The 18,141-nt window shown below is 47.1% G+C and overlaps 1 protein-coding gene across 3 annotated transcripts in view; it reads right to left on the bottom strand.

The window, feature by feature from the left end:
* Positions 1-18,141, bottom strand: part of EML1 (EMAP like 1) — a 177,599-nt gene that overhangs the window by 36,319 nt on the left and 123,139 nt on the right. For all 3 annotated transcript variants that reach the window (XM_073895870.1, XM_073895869.1, XM_073895871.1), the window contains exons 4-5: positions 10,530-10,664; positions 262-290 (exon numbers count right to left, since the gene is read on the bottom strand). In XM_073895870.1, coding sequence (XP_073751971.1) covers positions 262-290; positions 10,530-10,664 — 164 coding nt within the window. The remainder of the gene's footprint in view (positions 1-261; positions 291-10,529; positions 10,665-18,141) is intronic.

Here is an 18,141-nt window from a genome sequence, read left to right as displayed (position 1 = left end):
CTGCTTATGTGGTGGCATTTTACTCTTCCTCCTTGTTGGCGCATCTTAACTCAGGTTTAAGGGCGTAAATAAAGGGTCCAGTCTCTGTGACCACTGTATGGCCAGTCTCTGCGGTCTGAGCCTCGGAGCCCGGGCACAGGCTCCTGGCACTCAACCTGCCAGCCCCACCCATGCGGACACCATAGGTGACAAGCTACTTATTTGTCCCTTGAGTCCTGAGGGGGGTGAGGGGCACCCGCACAAAGATGAAATCAGGCTTACCTGCGCTGAAGACAGGCTCCTTGGGTTTGCTGTGGAGATGAAAGAGAGACAGACTTAAAGGGAGGCTTGGGGGTGGGGGGCAGGGGTTAGCCTCGTTCACGTGGAGGCCGGTCACCCTGATGCAGCACCGGTGATACTCGTTAATGAGAAAAACAAAACCAGGCAACGGCAAGAAGGAACACGTATAAACGAGAATGTCTAAAAGCGGGTGCAAGAGATTGTAATCCCAGCTTTACCACCCCAACCAAGCTTTTTACCAGAGCAAGTGAGGGTCTAGGGAGAAAAACGTGCTTCACCAAGATGGGAATGGCCTCATCTAAATGTGTAAAGGTCTGCTTCTTCCCCATGCTCTTCTGATAGATTATTTAAAGAATTTATTTAAAGCCAGCAAATTCCTGACACAGGGTTTTCTGCGTAAGGACCCTTAGAGCCCAGCTCCTAGCAAGGCGGCTACTGTAAGAAGAAAAAGGAATATCGGGGGTGCAGCGATTTCATCAGTGCTGTGGGGACCCCACTGCAGATTTCGGCCAGGCTGAGACCACCCCCTGACTGTGCCTGGGAAACCAAACCCCCAAAGCATTCAAGGTCATCCCTAGGGGTAGGCTTCCAGGGGATGAGCTCGCCCGAGGAAGCCCCTGGGCAGGAGTGCCTGCTACCTCCCACCACAGGCACCTGCAGGGAGAGGTTACCACCTGCCTGCCAGAGCAGGGAAGGGGCTCTCGGGGCAGGCCAACAGGTGTGTCCTGCTCAAACACAGGGTCAGTGCTTGATCCCAAGTCTGCGAGACTCCAGGGTCCGCACCGTCTTCCCCTATACCACCCCGCTTCCTGGATGACCTCCCCGCTTTCAGACTCGGAACAAGACAGACTACATAAATGAAAGCCACCCCTGAGAGAGCTTACGGAAGCACACAGGTTTGTGTGTGCATGCATATTTTTTAAAACGTACCTGAGCAGATATAGTCCTAATATGACTTTTCCCCTCCATTTCTCTTGAAAAACATTAAGAAACACCACTAGTAAGAATTAGCCGTAACCTGGGGTCGCCTGTGAACCTCAGTCAGTTGGGCGACCAACGCTTGATTTCAGCTCAGGTCATGATCTTGGGGTTGTGGGATGGAGCCCCAAGTCAGGCTCCACGCTCAGCACGGAGTCTGCTTGAGATTCTCCCTCTCCCTCTGCTCCTCTCTCCACCCTTTCTCTCTCTCAAATAAATAAAATCTTGAAAAGAAAAAAAATTAGCTGTAAACACACAATATGATAAATAATATTATCAATGTCCTTCATTCCCAGATAGTTTCATGCAATGCCACGGGTTGCGGGGGGGGCTCTGGACGGATGCTTTAGAAGTGCTTTGCGCTCTGCTCAAATGTGTTTTAAATAGTTGGACCTGTTGCATGACTCTAACCTTTGGTCACTGAAAACTACTCTGAAAGCATGGCACAAGCTTCAATGTGACAGTCCAAGTCTTAACCGGCCTCTAAGGCCGTCCTGACAATACTCTTTTTCTGTCCGTGTCTCCCGTCACTGTCCCCTGGTCACTGAGTTAGCTGCCCCGTCCCTGGTGGCCCTCGTTCGTGCCCAGAGCTCCTGTGTCAGCGTCTGCCCGAGCTTCCCCTCCTCCTGGACACAGGTCCCACGGCCCCAGTTGTCTGTGCTTTGAGCCGCTTCCCAGAGAGGCCTCTCGGCCGCTCTGTTCTGCACCCTCCGCCGGCCCTGCCCCCGACCCTCCCCACGCCCCAGCCAGCAGTGTATCTCCCCATGGCACCGCTGAGCCAAGTCCTTCCACGCTGTGTCCCCCTGCCGCAGGTAGGCGCCTACAGAGGGCGGGGACCTCTGCTCTGCTCCCTGCCGGGCTCCCTGCCGGGCTCCTGGTGAGGCCGGGGTGTGGGGGGGTCCCCTCGGCTCTCCCCGCGGGGTCCTCAACTTCACCATGCACTGCACCTCCAGGGCTGTGGGCTCTCCCGTCCCTCCTGCAGGGGTGGTCGGCTCCTGCCACGCCCGTGCCTCACAGAAGATGTCCTTCTGCACGCCTGACCTGCTCCTGATCTGTCATGGGCTCACTGCAAGTCCACAGAAAGGCAGGAGTGTGTGAGTGTGTGTGTGGAGATCCCCCTGTGCCGGGGGCTCCCAAGACTTCCAAATGACCATGCCAGTCCACACTCAGCTTAACTATTCTGTGAGCTTTCGGCTGCTTTCTTCCAATGTGCATCCAGGAAGGCCCCTCACCTCCTGCCGCTCTGCCTGAGATGAACACAGCCGTGGGCCTGTCTCTCCCAAGACAGGCTTGTCACTTTGTGGATTTTAGCTCAGCATTATTACTCTGTGACCTCAGCTGCAGGGTGGGTTTAAAATAGCCATGCTTTTGCAGATCGCCGGTTTGTGCTCCCTGTCGGAGCAGGAGCGACATTCCTGTGATCGTCTGCGTCGAAGCACGAATCTTACCTCTGACTTTCTCACATATTGTTAGATTCACAGGCAGGGTGAGGACACGTGGGGTTAAAGCTGAAACGCAAGACTGCAGAGCAAGCCTACTGGTTACGGGAACATAATGACAGGGAATCAGAAGACACGAAAGCCCATTTTTCCATCATGACTTTGCTCACAGAAGTAGGGAGACATAAAGCCACGAACACAGGAATAAGCCTCCAGAAACTTTCCTGGAGACTGAAAAGAGCAATTACGAACTATGTTCTTCTCAGAATGAGAGATCCGTAGGGCAGTTTGAATTCCAAATGCAGGAAGGCCTGTGGACTTTTGAGGCTGAGCTTATAACATTAGAGGAACAATCAAAGATCTCTATTAAAACACTAGAAAGGAGGGCGCCTAGGTGGCTCAGTCGGTTAAGTGTCTGCCTCTGGCTCAGGTCACGATCTCAGGGTCCTGGGATCGAGCCCCACATCGGGCTCCCTGCTCAGGGTGAAGCCTGCTTCTTCCTCTTCCTCTGCTCCCCCCTCCCAGCTCGTGCTCTCTCTCTAATAAGTGTTTATCAAAAAATAAATAAATAAATAAAACACTAGAAACGGCAGTGTGAGTATTGACAAGCGAAGGTCACACAGAGAGGCACCAGGTAGCACCAGACTGCTCATAGTTCTTAAATTTTGCTCTGAACTAGGCAACACGTTTTGGGTCTATTATATTTAGAAAGGATACTATTGCTGTGTTTCATTATTTTAGAAAGCTACATTTTTATAGAAAAATATACTCTACTTGTGAACCCGTTATTCCTATCTGTGCACCAGCACCCTTCCTAAACAGCACCAGAGTGCCAGGGGAGAGGGAGTCCCACTCCTGTGTGCAAGTCTTGTGAGTACAAACCCATGAAGCGACAGTGAATCTTCCCAACTAGTAACAGAGGGGCAAACCCCAGAAGGTGCAGTGAGAACAGTGATCCAAGATTAAAGACGCTGTGGCTGCTGCATGGGTGTGAGCTCACAGCTCAGAGCAGGAGCTTTTCCTTGGCTCAACTGTTTGGTTTTCTCCAGCTGCTGGTCTGGCAAAGGCTCTTGGCTGCCTCACATCCTCCGTGAGACCCCAGGTACTGCTTATAGCTTCTAAGAGTCCCCGAGATAGTCAAAGCTATCAAGGATAGACCATGCTGTGGTCTCCAGTCAAAGTCTATTCATGGGAGCGGCACGCTGAACACCTGTCCTTTCCAAAACTCGCCATCGACACATTGAAAGTGGACCCTTGGAACCTGATGCTGTTGCCTGGGCTGCAAGTTCGCTTGGTGTGGGAGGAGACTGCCTGTCCAGTGTTGTGTGATTGGTCTCTGATGACCTGTTCCTTCGTGTGAGCTAAGTGGGGAAATGTGAGTGTGGCTCCAGAGGGGAGGCTGATGCAGATGTCCCCCACCCTCCCTTGAAGCCCACGAGAGACGTAAGCCCTGCGGAGAGAAAGGATTTCCGCTCTGCCGGGCAGACCCTCACTTCTTGGCTATTCCGCACCAGGCAGTGGCCCATCCCTCCAAAATGAACAGTGTTGCAGTCGGCTATGGCTTTTACTGCTCTGTTTTGGCAGGAAGATTTGCTGAAAGAGTTTGGCTGTATGTTTCCTTGAGCGGTTGGCTCAGACTATCTCAGGGACTCTTAGAAGCTATAGGCAGTACCTGGGGCCTCAAGGAGGATGCGAGGCAGCCGAGAGCCTTCGCCAGACCAGTAGCTGGAGAAAACCAAACAGCTGAGCCAAGGAAAAGCTCCTGCTCTGAGCCGTGAGCTCACACCCATGCAGCAGCCACAACCACCCGAGTCCAAGTCGTGCATTACCCACACTCCGATAATGTTCACTGTGGACTCTGGGCACAGGGCCTGTCTCCTAGTGGTTGTCTGTCTTTTCATCTGCTAACACTCACCTTGCCCCCACGGTAGGCTGGGTGTGTATAAGGAGGGGAGACGGGTGGGGAACTTGCTCAGACTCCGATTCAACCCATATTCACCGTGCTCCTCCTCTGCGGTGGGATCTGCACTCAGCACTTCCGTATCTGTTACCTAATTTGCCCCACGTGCCGAAAGAGAGCTCAGGGGCCCAGGTCCTGCACACTGCAGGTCTGACACATGAGTGCTGTGTGTGACAGGGACCCCGGGGTGACCAGGATTAGAGCAGAGCCAACAGGCATCAACTGCTGTTTGAGGAGAGATACTTGCTTCTGAAAATGATTACTAAGGCTCGATCAAGGAGAAGACCATTCCAAAGTCAAACGTGTTGTTTCCCTGAAATTTATTTGCCTATAAAAACTGTCGTTCTTGGCACACATACCACGAGTCCTTTTGAAAAGGACCCCATGTGAAATAACATTTCCACTGGAAATCAAAATACTTTACCGTGTAAGTAATGATTCTCCATATAAATGCCCTTAAGCGGCTTTCTACTAGAAAGAGGGTCATTTAGGAACCATCTAAAAGATTTTAGATGTCACTGGAGACCTCCCTGGGGACAAAGACTGCTTCATAGACATTTCCAACCAGTACTTCCAGCTTGATGCGGCAGAATGAGCCCAGATTTTGAAGTCAGCTGGATCTGCATTCAGGTCGGGCAAGTTGCTTTACCTCTGTAAGTCTTTCTTTCATCTACAAAGTGGGACTAAATCCACTGTCAGGTACAGGCCCAGATCAGACAAAGTGTGTCACAGAGCGCCCAGGACATGGTGATTACTTAATGTCACTTCCCTCTTCCTCCGAATTTCACTGGTAAGAACCTACACCTATTTGCAGGCTCTCTGCCTACCAGCCTCCTAACTATAACAGCATACGGAATATTAGCACTTATTACTTTAACACTTATTAAAAGATAAATGACTCCATGGCTTGGAGAGTGAACCACCCTTTCTGTAAAGGGAAGATGCTTAACTTAAGCCATCTCATCTCCAGTGCAAAAGGTTTCAGAATCTGAAGTGTAGTGTCAAACCTACCTACCAATAGGTGGTGCTGTTGACACAGTTCTTAAATGACTATGGTTTTGGGTTTGGTTTTTTAAATTAAATATATATTCTTTCTTTCATGCCACAAATACTTATTGAGCAGTTACTATGTGGCAGGCCCTGTGTGAGGTGCTAGTGATACCAAGAATAATAAGGGACAGCTTCTGCCTTCCCAAAGCTACAGGGAGGGCAAGGGGCGTGCGTGGGCATGGGGAGGGAGTTCCAGATCAAGCGAACGAGCAGGTACAGAGCAATCAGAAAGGCAACTGACTCAGACCAAAGAGCCAGGGCAGGCTTCCCAGAGAAGGGGGCATCCTGAGTGGGTCCTGAAGGATCCGCTGGAGTTCCTCCAAATGTACCCAACCATCGACCCCCGCCAAATCTCCAGACATAGACACGTCACTCAGGTTAGAAGGTGAAAACCCTCCATTTGCTAAGTGCTTATTCATTAAGCTATATATTTGTTTGTGTGGGGTTTTTTCCTTTTTTTTTTTTTTACGTGTGTTTTATAATACAATAAAGATTTTTTTTGAAGATTTTATTTATTTATTTATTTATTTATTTATTTATTTGAGAGAGAGAGAGAGAGAGTGGGGGGAGGTCCAGAGGGAGAGGGACAGGGACAAGCAGACTCTGCACTCAGTGTGGAGCCCGACACAGGGCTTGATCTCTCGACCCATGAGATCATGACCTGAGCCGAAATCAAGAGTCAGATGCTTAACCGGCTGAGCCACCCAGGCGCCCCTATACAATAAAGGTTTTTCCAAATACACTATGTTCTTACTTAGATTCACATTTAAGACTGGGTTTGATCACTGGGGCACACATGTTACTTGTGTAATAAATCAATTATCGCAAAGAAAAAATTCTTGCTGGGGACAAGTGAGAGCTGGTGTTAGGGAGGCATGAATATCAGGGCCCAAGAGAGGATGGAGAGCCGGCAGATGAGGGGCCTCGCACCCAGGCTGAGGATTAAGATTCAGATTGCACTCTCAGTGATGCTGAAGTAAAAGAACAAATTTGAACCCTGAGGACCTCGAGGTGTCACTGAAAAAACTATTTCATTGAACACTAGAGCTTTAGGAAGGAGGGAGCTCAGGGTCTCCAGCTCAGGCTTCTGGACCCTGCAGTCTGGATAAAACGGCTGGCACCGGCATTCAGGTGGTTCAACACAAAAGAGCCTCTAAGGGGACATTTGCACATCTTTGCTATTTTGAAGTGTCTTTTCACTTTTGTTGACTCTAAAGATGGAGAGTTTAAATGTGTGTTTTTTTTTTTATTAGTAAGTGTTCCTACAAGGTTTCCAGCTGAAACATTTCTTGTTCTAACAAAATGAGCCCATTACAACAACTTTTTGATGGAAACAAAGTATCTAGTTTACAAAACTGATATATGTCTCTCCAGTCAGAATTTACAAAGAGGGGGCCAGTTTTCTAATTGAAACACTTAATCATTCTAGCAACATCTAACATTAAACTGCATTCTAAGTAGTAGCTGTTTTTCTGTCTGATACAGAACACTTTTTTTTTAATTAAAAAAAAATCCCTATTGGGTTAGTACAGTGGCTATATTAGATAACACAGGTCATTCATCAGAATGTTACTGTTGATTTCCTAAATTTAATAAGTACTTCCTTATGACACAAATCACTATATAACTTAATATTTATCATCAATAATACATAGAGTAAATATTACATTGCCATATATTGTTTTTGTTTTTATAGAAGTTTTGTCAGTGTAAAGATTAAGTACTGTTGTTCTAAGCAGAGCATTTTAAGGTGTTAAGCACTCTAAGACAAAAATCTACAATGTCACAAGAACGACCATCAAATCCAGTGGCCATTTCCAGAGAAAATGAGATGTAGGTGCAGGAACATTGAGACTCATAAAAGAATATGGTTTCTATGAAAGCAAAACATACCATTATCTCTAAGTAAATTGGTCTATCTCAGAAAATGGGAATGTTGAGGACCTCAAAAACACTATTATTTTATGTTCGACACGAAGATTTAGACAATGTATATGGAGTCATTTATATTTGCTGTAATTATTATTAAGAACTATATATGCTGACGTGGGATTGTTTTTCTGGAGCGAGAGGAGGCTCTTTCCAATTTTCGTAAGAGTTCCACATGCACTGAAGATAGCTCTGCATATGGTGTGCGGTAACGTGAGCTCCGGAGCCAAGGGTCTGCTTCTCCCAAGTTACAGCCCCGGGGTGGGTGCACCATGTGCCTCCTGCACGAAGCGGGACCCATCCAGAGTCACCCCTGTGCTCTCGCCCTCCCTTGCATTCTGGCCAGCTCACCTGCAGCCCTGCTCACTCTGGTGTGATGCGGACAACCATGCAGACGTGTCACCCTTCCTTCCCCCCACCGCCCCCCGCCCCGAGCACTTCTAGATCTTGCCAGAACTCAGGTTGCACTCCTGGGACTGTGTCACGTACACGAACATCAGTGAATGTGTGTCAGACCAGAAACGAGACTAGTCACGTCTGCCACCCTGTAAGCCCCTTATTTTACAAGCGAGCGAAAGAAAGCAACCGGTTTGGGAAAGCCTCGTCACTTACTGTCCTGTGCTCTGCTCAGGTCTCGTTCTCTCACACCTGCCACCACCGTGATGCCCAGGACCAGGTGCCAAGCCTTGGGCTGGGGGTTCTCCTCCCAGTCAGTTCGATGATAAGATTCAAGGCGATCGGGTGTGCCACCCCTCGTGCACCGAGGCAAAAGCTGAGGCTCGGAGAACCTCCTGGTTCACAAACCCAGACCTTTCTTTTACTCCGGAGCCCGCACGCCCTTTGCACTTGGTCTTGCCGCCCCCAGTAACCGAACACGACAAGCCCTGAAAATGTAGGACAGCACCCTGGGACCATGGAAGGACAGACACTGGAGTGATAAGGAAGAGATCACACCATCTTAGATTACTAAAGACCATGGTGTTTCAAAGAGGGTTATTTCAGGTCACCTCCCTACACCTTTCTCTGCACGCTTTAAGTCTCGGCCACCGGGCATCGGTTCTTGGGACTCCAGCTTTGCTTTGGAGCCAGATCAACAGAGCTCAGGAGGGGGGCTGGTCATGGGGGAAGGGAGAGGAAGAAGGAAGGAAAGAGTCAGGCAGAGACTGAATCACCAGCTTGACCTTCACTGCTATTGCTTCTTGGGGCTGCTTCTTCCTGTCTCGGTTACTGGGCTATTATTCCCACGGGCCCCTAAAGGTATCTGCCAGTACCAGCAATTACCGGCAAGAAGGCAAGAACTTTCTTTCTCAGGTGTGTGCCACTCAACCTTTCCAACGGTACGCAGACCTCAACTTTTCCTGGGTCGGAACAAAACAAGGGATTCACTTGTAAATGGACACGTTTAGTTGCTTGAGTTATTTTTAGGAAATGAGTAGATTTTCCCTACCCTTTATTTCCAAATCAAAATTTCCTACCGTGGCATTAAAAACAAAACAAAACCAAACAAAACCTTTTGCAAATATCTTTTATGGAAATATTTACCCAGTGCATTTATCAACGCCACAGGGTTTGAAAGATAAAACAGATCTGGAGTTTGCACAATGCAGATTCTTTTTGGAAATTCTTAATAAAAATCAGATGTGCACAGAAGGAGCCAAGTTTTTAAGACCTGCCAAGATCTAGACCTTTCAGGCCAACTTCCAAGCTTACCCTAAATTCAGAGAAGCCTGAAGGCCCCGCGGCATGACCCATTTACACTCTACTGCCAATGTAAGCCACGTGGCCTTCTTTCTAAGGTATTATCGTCCAATTAGCATAATCTTCTGATAAGAAGTACTAACAGTCTAAATTAGAAGACGGAAGCCCATGTCAGTGGTCTCTGAGGCTGTTATTCGACGGTGGGTGGCCCTAACCTGCTACAGATGGGGGAAGTGCCCACATCTTTTCTACAGACAATATCTTTTAGGAATAAAACTGAAAATGAATTTAAGCGTCCTTACAGGACTGAATCAGAGTGGATTTACAAACCTGGAATTTTTACAGCCTGTGGGTTGGAGTCAATTGCTTTATGACTAAGCCTTCTCCGTACATAAACATTTGGGGGGAAAAAAGCCATGTTTAGCCTGTGAAGCTGAAATTCCTTCCTCAGTCTTGCTCAGTAGAGAGAGAGTAAAATTAAAGCACAATGTTTAAAAAGAGAGAATAAAGTACAGCATCAGGGTATCTGCCCAGAGAAACCAGTCTCCTATGCCCCACACATTCGTAAACGGGATACAGGTCATTAAAACGCCAATGATCAGCTTTCCCTAATAAAAGGTTACTATTAGTTGTGTAGGTATTTACCATACTCCATTAGCAATTAACCTCAAAGGGAAAATTCAAAATTAGAAGTAAGCGTATTTCATGAAACCAGAAAGAAATGGTCCTATTTCTGGTGTCAGCTCAGTATTAAAAAATGGTTTCTGACAAACGATAAAACTTCAGCTTTTCACCCAGTCAACCTTGAAAAGTACTGTTGACAAAGTTAAACAACCCACTGAAATTAATTTCAAAATGGCAGCGGAACGTACTGGAAGTATAAAGTGCTCCGTATGGAAATTCAGAACGGCCCTCCCCATTCCATGGATTTGGTGCTAAGCACATTCTCAGGAACTATTTCTGTCTGCATCGGGGGTGCTGGGATTTCAAGTTCTCACCTTTTACCTGGATAGTGATTGGTGGGAACTGTGACGAGTGGCCGCCTCCAACGGCCATTGGATGACTACCCACAATGCTCCCAGGAGAACGTCTATCCGCTGGAGAGAGCTCGGAGCTCGTGTGCCTATCGGGATCTCTAGGGAAAAGGGGTAACAAAACATCTGGACAGCAGGACCAGCAGAGAAGATGCCCCTTACCTCTCACTGTTCTTCTTGCCACTGGAAGAACTACTTGTGGACCCCGTGCGGTTTCGGTTTCCTTTGGAATCCCCATAGCTTTCCCTTCGGCCGCCAGGAGACACTCGCTCGGAGGAGCTGGTCCTCTTGATGGTACTACAGCGAGAAGTAAAGGACAATGAAATTCTTAACAGGGCAATTTTATTTTATTGCCGAGTATAAAAATATATTACATAGAACATCCTACTTCCACGTGGACATTTAAGAGCTTGGCTCCTAACTGCAGAATGTCTCTACGTGTGTGTGAGCATGTCTGTATGTATTCCTCACTGCAGAATGTCACTGGGGATCAATGGCTCTGCTCACTGCCTTTGGAACGGGGGCAACTGGTACACAGTTCAGTGTCACGGCAGAAACTGAAAGGGAAGATCCCAACAGCCCTCTGTGAGAGCACTCCAGCGGCTTCGCAGGAAGTCGCCTGCCCCAGAGCAGTCTCAGCCAGGGGCGCTCAACCAGGGGTGACACCCCCAGAGGACACTTGGCGATGTCTGGAGCCACTTTTGATGGTCACAGCTAGGGGGAGAGGGCGGCTACTGGCATCCAGTAGGTGGGGAGGCCAGGGATGCTGGGAAACATCCTGCAACCCCCAGGACAACCCCATGACGAAGAGCAACCCAGCCCCCGAAGTCAACAGCACGGGTGTGGCGGAGCTCTGGTCTAGAGGCACACGCAGGACGGATGCGAACAGAACGCCCCCGGTAAGGACAGAAACACCCCACCCCGCGCAAGATGCCTTAGTTTGGAGGTAGCGCCCACGCAAGTATAAGCAGGGGGAACTAGACTGGTGGGGGGCCTGGGGGTGATGTCTGGGGAGACTGCCTGAAGACTGTGAATTTCTGGGAGAGATGAAATGAATGGCTTGAATGTGCTGTCATTACACAGTCGGGAAGAGATGTTCTAGGGAAAAGGCAGGCCCGTGCGGCGTGAAGGCTGTCTCAGGCAGGGACACGGCGGCGGGTACAACGGGACGCTCCTGGAGCACCTACGTGTATCACAGGCATCCCTGCGGCGTTCATTTCCTCACCACTAGGCCACACGTTCCCTGGGACCCTATCTAATGGATCATTTTTACATACTTCGAGAGCCCGGTAAAGAAGCTTGATCCTTACTCAGTGAAAAAGGCTGAAATAAGTGAGTCATAAAGGGGACTATCACGCTGTGAGCCTGTCACAGGAAGAGACATGAGGTACTCTAACACAGCACCTGCTCTGTAAGACAGGAGAGGGCTGGCTGGCGGTGACAGGCCCACGCTGGGGCTCTGGGTGGGGGGCCTGCCCGGGGCAGGCGTGCGAGCCAGGCAGCAGAGAAGGCTGGAGAGGTGGGGAGGAGGAAGCCGGGAGAGAGGGGCCGAAGGTGGGAGGAAGTGGGGTGCAGGTGGCGCTGGGGCTGCAGGTGGAGATGAGGACAAGACAGAAGTGCCACGTGGCTGCTGAGAGCACGGGCCCAGGGAGGCTGGCAGATCAGACCACATTTCAGCCGGGGGACGTGGGAGCCGAGGGACTCGAGACCAAGGCTACACTCCTAGGGGGAAGGTCCGACCCCCCCTCCCCCCAGTGACACAGCCCAGCCGCGCACTGGGGCTTCTCGGTAGCCCCCCACCCACTCTTCCTCCTCTGTCCTCGCCCCCTTCCTTCAGGCCAGCTTCAGTCCCTTTCCCTTCGGAACCGCCCATCACTCAGCAAAGAATCTCTTAGCATGTTTTTAAAACCTGCATGGCGTATCAGCTTCTGAAAACATCTCGCTCTCTGGGTGAGCAAATATAAATAACGTGACCATAACCGTGATGACATGAATAGGCTTTCTGTACAGGCTTTTTGGCTAACTGAGGAAGCTTTGGATTTACAGCACCAGAATCTTACAACTGGGATCTGAACAGGCATGCCTTAAGGTCAAAACGTGCGTTTTTAGAACACTCAATTTGGGGACAAGGAAATTACAGATCTTAGGAGAGCACTGCATTTCTGAAATTTGGGACTGAGGTCTAAAAATTATAGAAACCTTTCTGCTTCAAGTTCAATTCCTTCCAGAGACGAGAAACACCGAGCTGATTTAATTTCACGGGATCTTTCTCTGCCAAGCATCTAGCATGGGGCTCGGAGGCGTGCTGCCTAGCCCTGGTGGCCCCCTGGGAGAGTAACAGCAGCCACCGGCCCGGAGCGTCACCCACATGGCGTCCCTAGGGGAGTTCATGGCAAGTTCATGGCAACTTAAAGACTGGTATAAAACACTCTTACAGATCTGGAAAAGTCATGGCTATTCATCAATTACAGCACACATTAACCGATTTTCTAGTAACGCTGAGCTTGGCGGCTAGAAGAGCTACCAGGGGACACCGGTGATGGAGACACGGAACTGGCAAGTGGCAGTGATGGGCCACATATGCTAAGAACTTCACAACTGGCGTATGTGATTTAATCTAGTCCCCTGCAAAGGCAGCATGATCCCCCTGACAGATGAGAACACAGATTCGGGGATGCAGCAGTTCGTCTGGGATTACTTTGCTCCTCGTGCTCTCTGCTGGGCTTCCTACTCAGGACTGCGTACGGCTCATAAGAACACCCATGTACACGGGGTTGAGGGCCTGCTGAACATCTCAAAGTCCAGCAAACGTCAATAATTAACATGGTTATAGGATTTGAGGCTGGACCAACAGGAGACACTGAAGATCGCTATGCTGCGGTGTTCACGGGACCTCACGCTCCTGAGCTGTGAAATAAGTCTAAGGACCCCTCACCTGCGAGTCCATCTACTCGGTCTGCATGCCTTCAGAAGACTCACAGACCTGTTTGGTCTACGCGTGAGAGCCACGGAGACAAAGCGGAAGAAACCGAGGGTAACAACAAAAGCGTGGGAAAAACATTTTGGTAAGTTTCAATAAATAACAGAACACACACCACACATCAAAATGGAAAACACTTCCGTCTGCATATACAGACTTGGATATAATTCATCACAGCTATTCCCAGATATTTGTCATCTGCCCATTTGCATTAAAATGTGAAGCTTTAAAAAAAATCCACTATTGTATACATAGAAAAAACAAGATATTTCCTTTTGAGAGCCAAGAGCTCTTATGAATTAAAGAGGATTTACCAGGACTCCAAGTGAAGGACAGCAAATAAAGCTGGAAGAACAGACATTCACAGCATCAAGGGCAGCCAGAAGGAGTATACTCACTGTGAGAAGCCTCCTTCAATAACCAGCAGGGAATATCAAAGAAGTTACGTTCCCTCTGGACAGCAAGGGGAAAATTCTGCTCTTCATTTTGAAAGTGGTAGAAGAACTGGCTTGTGAGAGACTGTATAGTAATGGAGTACATTTTTTAGTGCTTAAAGCAAGTAAAATATTTTTGGTGTAGAAATGCATGGATACCATCATTTCTTCTTTTCCCTTCTGGTCTCTACCCCCACTCCCAAACCAAAAACCTTCTAAGTTCTGAAAATACAGTGGTTCTTTACATTTCATTCCATACCCATTCGATGGTTTTTGCCAACTTAAACTAAATTTTAGACTTCATAGAAGTTTATGCAAGGGTGACTGGTGGCAAGCCTTCTTCTTATGGTTAGATAGTAACTCTAAGCATAACAAGCTACAATTATGTCTTTCTCTCATTATGTGATTTGGAATCAAGGATTGGTTCCAAAGTTGTGCAAGAAGATCCCAAACATTTACAGTAAAAAAAAAAAACAAAAAACGAACAAAAACAAAACAGAAACCAGACAGGTAGCCCTTGGGTGTACCACCAGGGATCTTCTGATGATGTCGTCTATCATGACAGCTGGGGTGATGATGCTTGATTAGAACAATTATCCACTCTACAAATACTTATGAGGCAGTGACTGTACACTGGGTGCTGGGCTGAGCACTGGTGAGTCAACATGGGACGAGGACCAATCTGGCATTTGTCCTGCAAGTTACAATTCCTTTTTTTTTTTTTTTAAGATTATATTTATTTGAGAGAGAAAGAGAGAAAGGGAGAGGGAGGGAGAGCACAGAGGGAGAGTGAGGGGGAGAAGCAGACTCCTTGCTGGGCAGGAAGGCTTGATGTGGAGCCCGACACGGGGCTCGATCCCAGCACCCTGAGATCATGACCTGAGCTGAAGGCAGATGCTTAACCAACTGAGCCCCCCGGGCGCCCCTGCAAGTCACAATTCTCGCAGATCGCTCACTTCAGTAATTACAAAATGCTCTCATCTCCCTCTCTTCCACTGTATCTTTGTGGCAGAAACCAAGTCATTGTCGAGGAAGGCTGGTGATCTCAGAGAATCTGACGGATCTTCAGAAGAAGTTTCTCTTCTACCATGCGAAGCCAGGTCCCTGAGCCCAGAGGGGTGACTGCGTCACTTCTGATAAAGGGATAGGTGCCAACTCATCTTCCTCCGTTCAATGGCAGAGTGATTCTATCTCTATTTTGCTAGAGAAACAGACTCAAAATGTTTCAGTGGATCTGAGTGATAAGGAAATATATCAGAAGTAATAATAATAATAAAAAAACCCAGAAAATCAGGTTTCACTTTTCTACTCTTGAAATTGTGTGCACGTCCAGCACCAACTGATGCATTTACAAATGGGTCTTTCTAACAAGTGTAACCATTTTTCCAAAGGACTGTCAGCTGTTTATTTGGAAGCAGTAGATGTTTACCACCCTATTTTACACTTAGAACAGAGCATTTTTAAAATAATGCTCTGTTTTGTACCAGTTTAGTTCTTTTGATCTCTCTTCTCACAGCTCTGCCCTATTGTAAAACTCTACTTAGGAGCAGAAAGAATGAGTGATTGTCTCTGTTTTGAGCCAGTGGAAATGTTATTCTATTGTCAGCTTCAGCATCCCCACTGAGCAAGGTATGACCTACAATGTCTTCCCCGGATTTTCTGCCTTTTTTCCTTTGACTAATGGAAACAAAGCTTTTCCCAAGGATTCCAAATCAAGCCCCCAATCGAAGTCTTAATTGGCAACACAAAGCACAACTGCTGGGTGCTGGACAATTTCCAAAGGAGATTTTGTTCTTAAGCACTAGGCTGAAAAAACCCCAGAGGAGAGAAAACAAACAGATACCCATCCACACTCTGCAGATGCCCCGACTTGGTTAATTTGGAACTCTGATTATAGAAAAATTCCTGCATGATTGTAAACATATTTGAAACATCCTGGAAGCTATTTTATTCCTAATATTCAGGATGCCTAGCGTGCTTCTTGCTCTTTTCAGAATTCTCTCCTAATGAGAGATCTATAGGAACTTGACCACAGAGGAATAATTAGATGCTACTGTTTGGGTTTCCAACGTCCAAGTGGATGTGAACTCACATCCAAGGATGCCCATAAAAACCAGAGAAACAAAATTAATGAATCACTCTGTTCTACCCTGAAATCCAAGAGTTTTGAACACTCAGAAAACCATGTATTTCTGGTTGGCTGCTCGACAACAGTTTACCAGACGAACCAAAATGATTATTCCGTAAATTAAAAAGAAGCATCTACAGAGGCCTTAGAATATTTCTGGAAGGAAGGTTATTGTTCAAGTGTTAACACGTATATGTGCACACAATATGATGGCTACAAATAACCAACCCTCCTCCCTCCCTCCCTTCTTTCCTTCCTTTCCTCCTAAGATAATCTTGCTGAGAGCAGTCCCTAAGCACAAGCTCTCGCCTATAAGGCTGACACAGGGAGCAGAGGACCCAGGCCTCTGCTCACAGCACATGGCCGGTTCTATCCTTGGAGTCCAGCCCCTGCAGCCCCTAAGTACCTGCCAGTCCTATCTCTCAGACTTGCTGCCAGAAGTCTCTGATGCTGCTCCTGTCGGCGCCCACAGGGGCATCTCGGAACATCGCTGCTCCTGACAGCAGCGTGCAGAAAGCAGGGGCAGACAAGAGGGATCGTTTCCAAACAGTAATTATATCAAGCACTTTTTATGAGCCAATGTAAGTGCTGACCTGGACGTCTTGCGGGAAGCAGCCTAGCGTAGCGGTAGGGGCATGAGCTCTGGATGCACGTGAACCTGGGTCTGAGCACCTTCCCAGCTCTGTGCCTGTGGGACCTGGGGAAGTTACCTCGTTTCTCTGAGCTTCAGTCTTCTCATAAAATAGAAATACCAATATCTACCTTGCAAATCATTTTGAGGATTAGTGATACCGATATTAAAAACCTGGTACTTTGTAGGCTTTTATTACCACTGAAGGATGATTTCTGCCATCATCACTGACTTAGAGGGGGCCCAAAGTACCCATGGATGCCTGCGCTTTTTCACACCCTGGGGAAAGTGTCCATCTGATTCCATAGCCCAGCCTCACTTGTGTGGTCAGTTTCAGAAACATCATTCCGCAGCCTTACCGTACCCTGAATACATGTTTCAAACACTAGAACTGAAAATACAGTTTGCCAGGAACTCTAGCAATCATGCCAATTAATCCTATGAGGTCTAAGAAAGCCATAAATAGTGAAGGGCATTATCACACTACATCAAAGTTACTTTGGACCAACCATAGAAAATTCTACAAAATCAAAGAACAAGAATGCTGGACATAAGCTCTCATGAAATGAACTGAAAGCTAGAAATTACATTTGCATTTCAATTTTTACTTTCATTTTTTTGCTCTGAAAATTTTTTAAATCTTATTTAAATTCCAAATATATAAGAGGTATAAATGATAAAATTCCATTTTATCCAAGAATAAAGGGAAAGAATCTCCTTTTTCCATTAATAATTTGCTACTTTATTTATTCTTTAAAAAAGATTTATTTGAGTAGTCTCCACACCCAGTGTGGGGCTCAAACTTACGACCTTGAGATCAAGAGTTGCACGTTCTACCGACTGAGCCAGCCGGGCACCACAATAATTTGCTACTTTAAAAAGTCACTCTTGAGGGGTGCCTGGGTGGCTCAGTTGGTTAAGCATCTAACTCTTCATTTTGGCTTGGGTCATGATCTCGGGGTTGTGAGACTGAGCCCCACGTTGGGTTCCGCACTGGGTATGGAGCCTGCTTAAGATTCGGGATCCCCTCCCCGCCTCCAAGTGCACTTGTGTGCTCTCTCTCTCTCAAAAAAAAAAAAAAAGATAAGATAAAATAAAATAAAATGATACTCTTGAAATGAGAGGACTCAGTCTTGAACAATCAATGGGTCAAAGAAGAAATCACAAGGGAATTTAGAAAATATCTAGAAACAAATGAAAATAAAAACAAAACACACTAAAACTTGTGGGATCAGAGAACACAATACTAGAAGGGAAGTTTATAGCAGTAAAGATGTGCATTGAAAAGAAGAAAGATCTCAAAACAACAACCTAGCCTTCTACCCCAAGGAACTAGAAAAAGAACTGAAACAAAAGTTAGTAAAAGTAAGGACCTAATAAAGATTAGAGTAAAAATAAAACAGAGAATAGAAAAATAGAAAAAAATAAATGAAACTACAAATTTCTTTCAAAAAGATCAACAAAACTGACAAATCCTCAGCTAGACTAAGAAAAAAAGAGACCCAAATAACTAAAATTAGAAATGAAAGAGGGAATATTACAACTGATGTCACAGAAGTAAAAAGAATTCTATGAGACTATTAGGAGCAATTATATGCTAA

This window comes from Callorhinus ursinus, unplaced genomic scaffold (assembly GCF_003265705.2).
Source record: "Callorhinus ursinus isolate GAN/ISIS: 27379988/994484 unplaced genomic scaffold, GSC_fseal_2.0 scaffold8, whole genome shotgun sequence".
In the NCBI taxonomy this organism is placed as follows: domain Eukaryota; kingdom Metazoa; phylum Chordata; class Mammalia; order Carnivora; family Otariidae; genus Callorhinus; species Callorhinus ursinus.
This window is presented reverse-complemented; position numbering and strand designations above follow the sequence as displayed.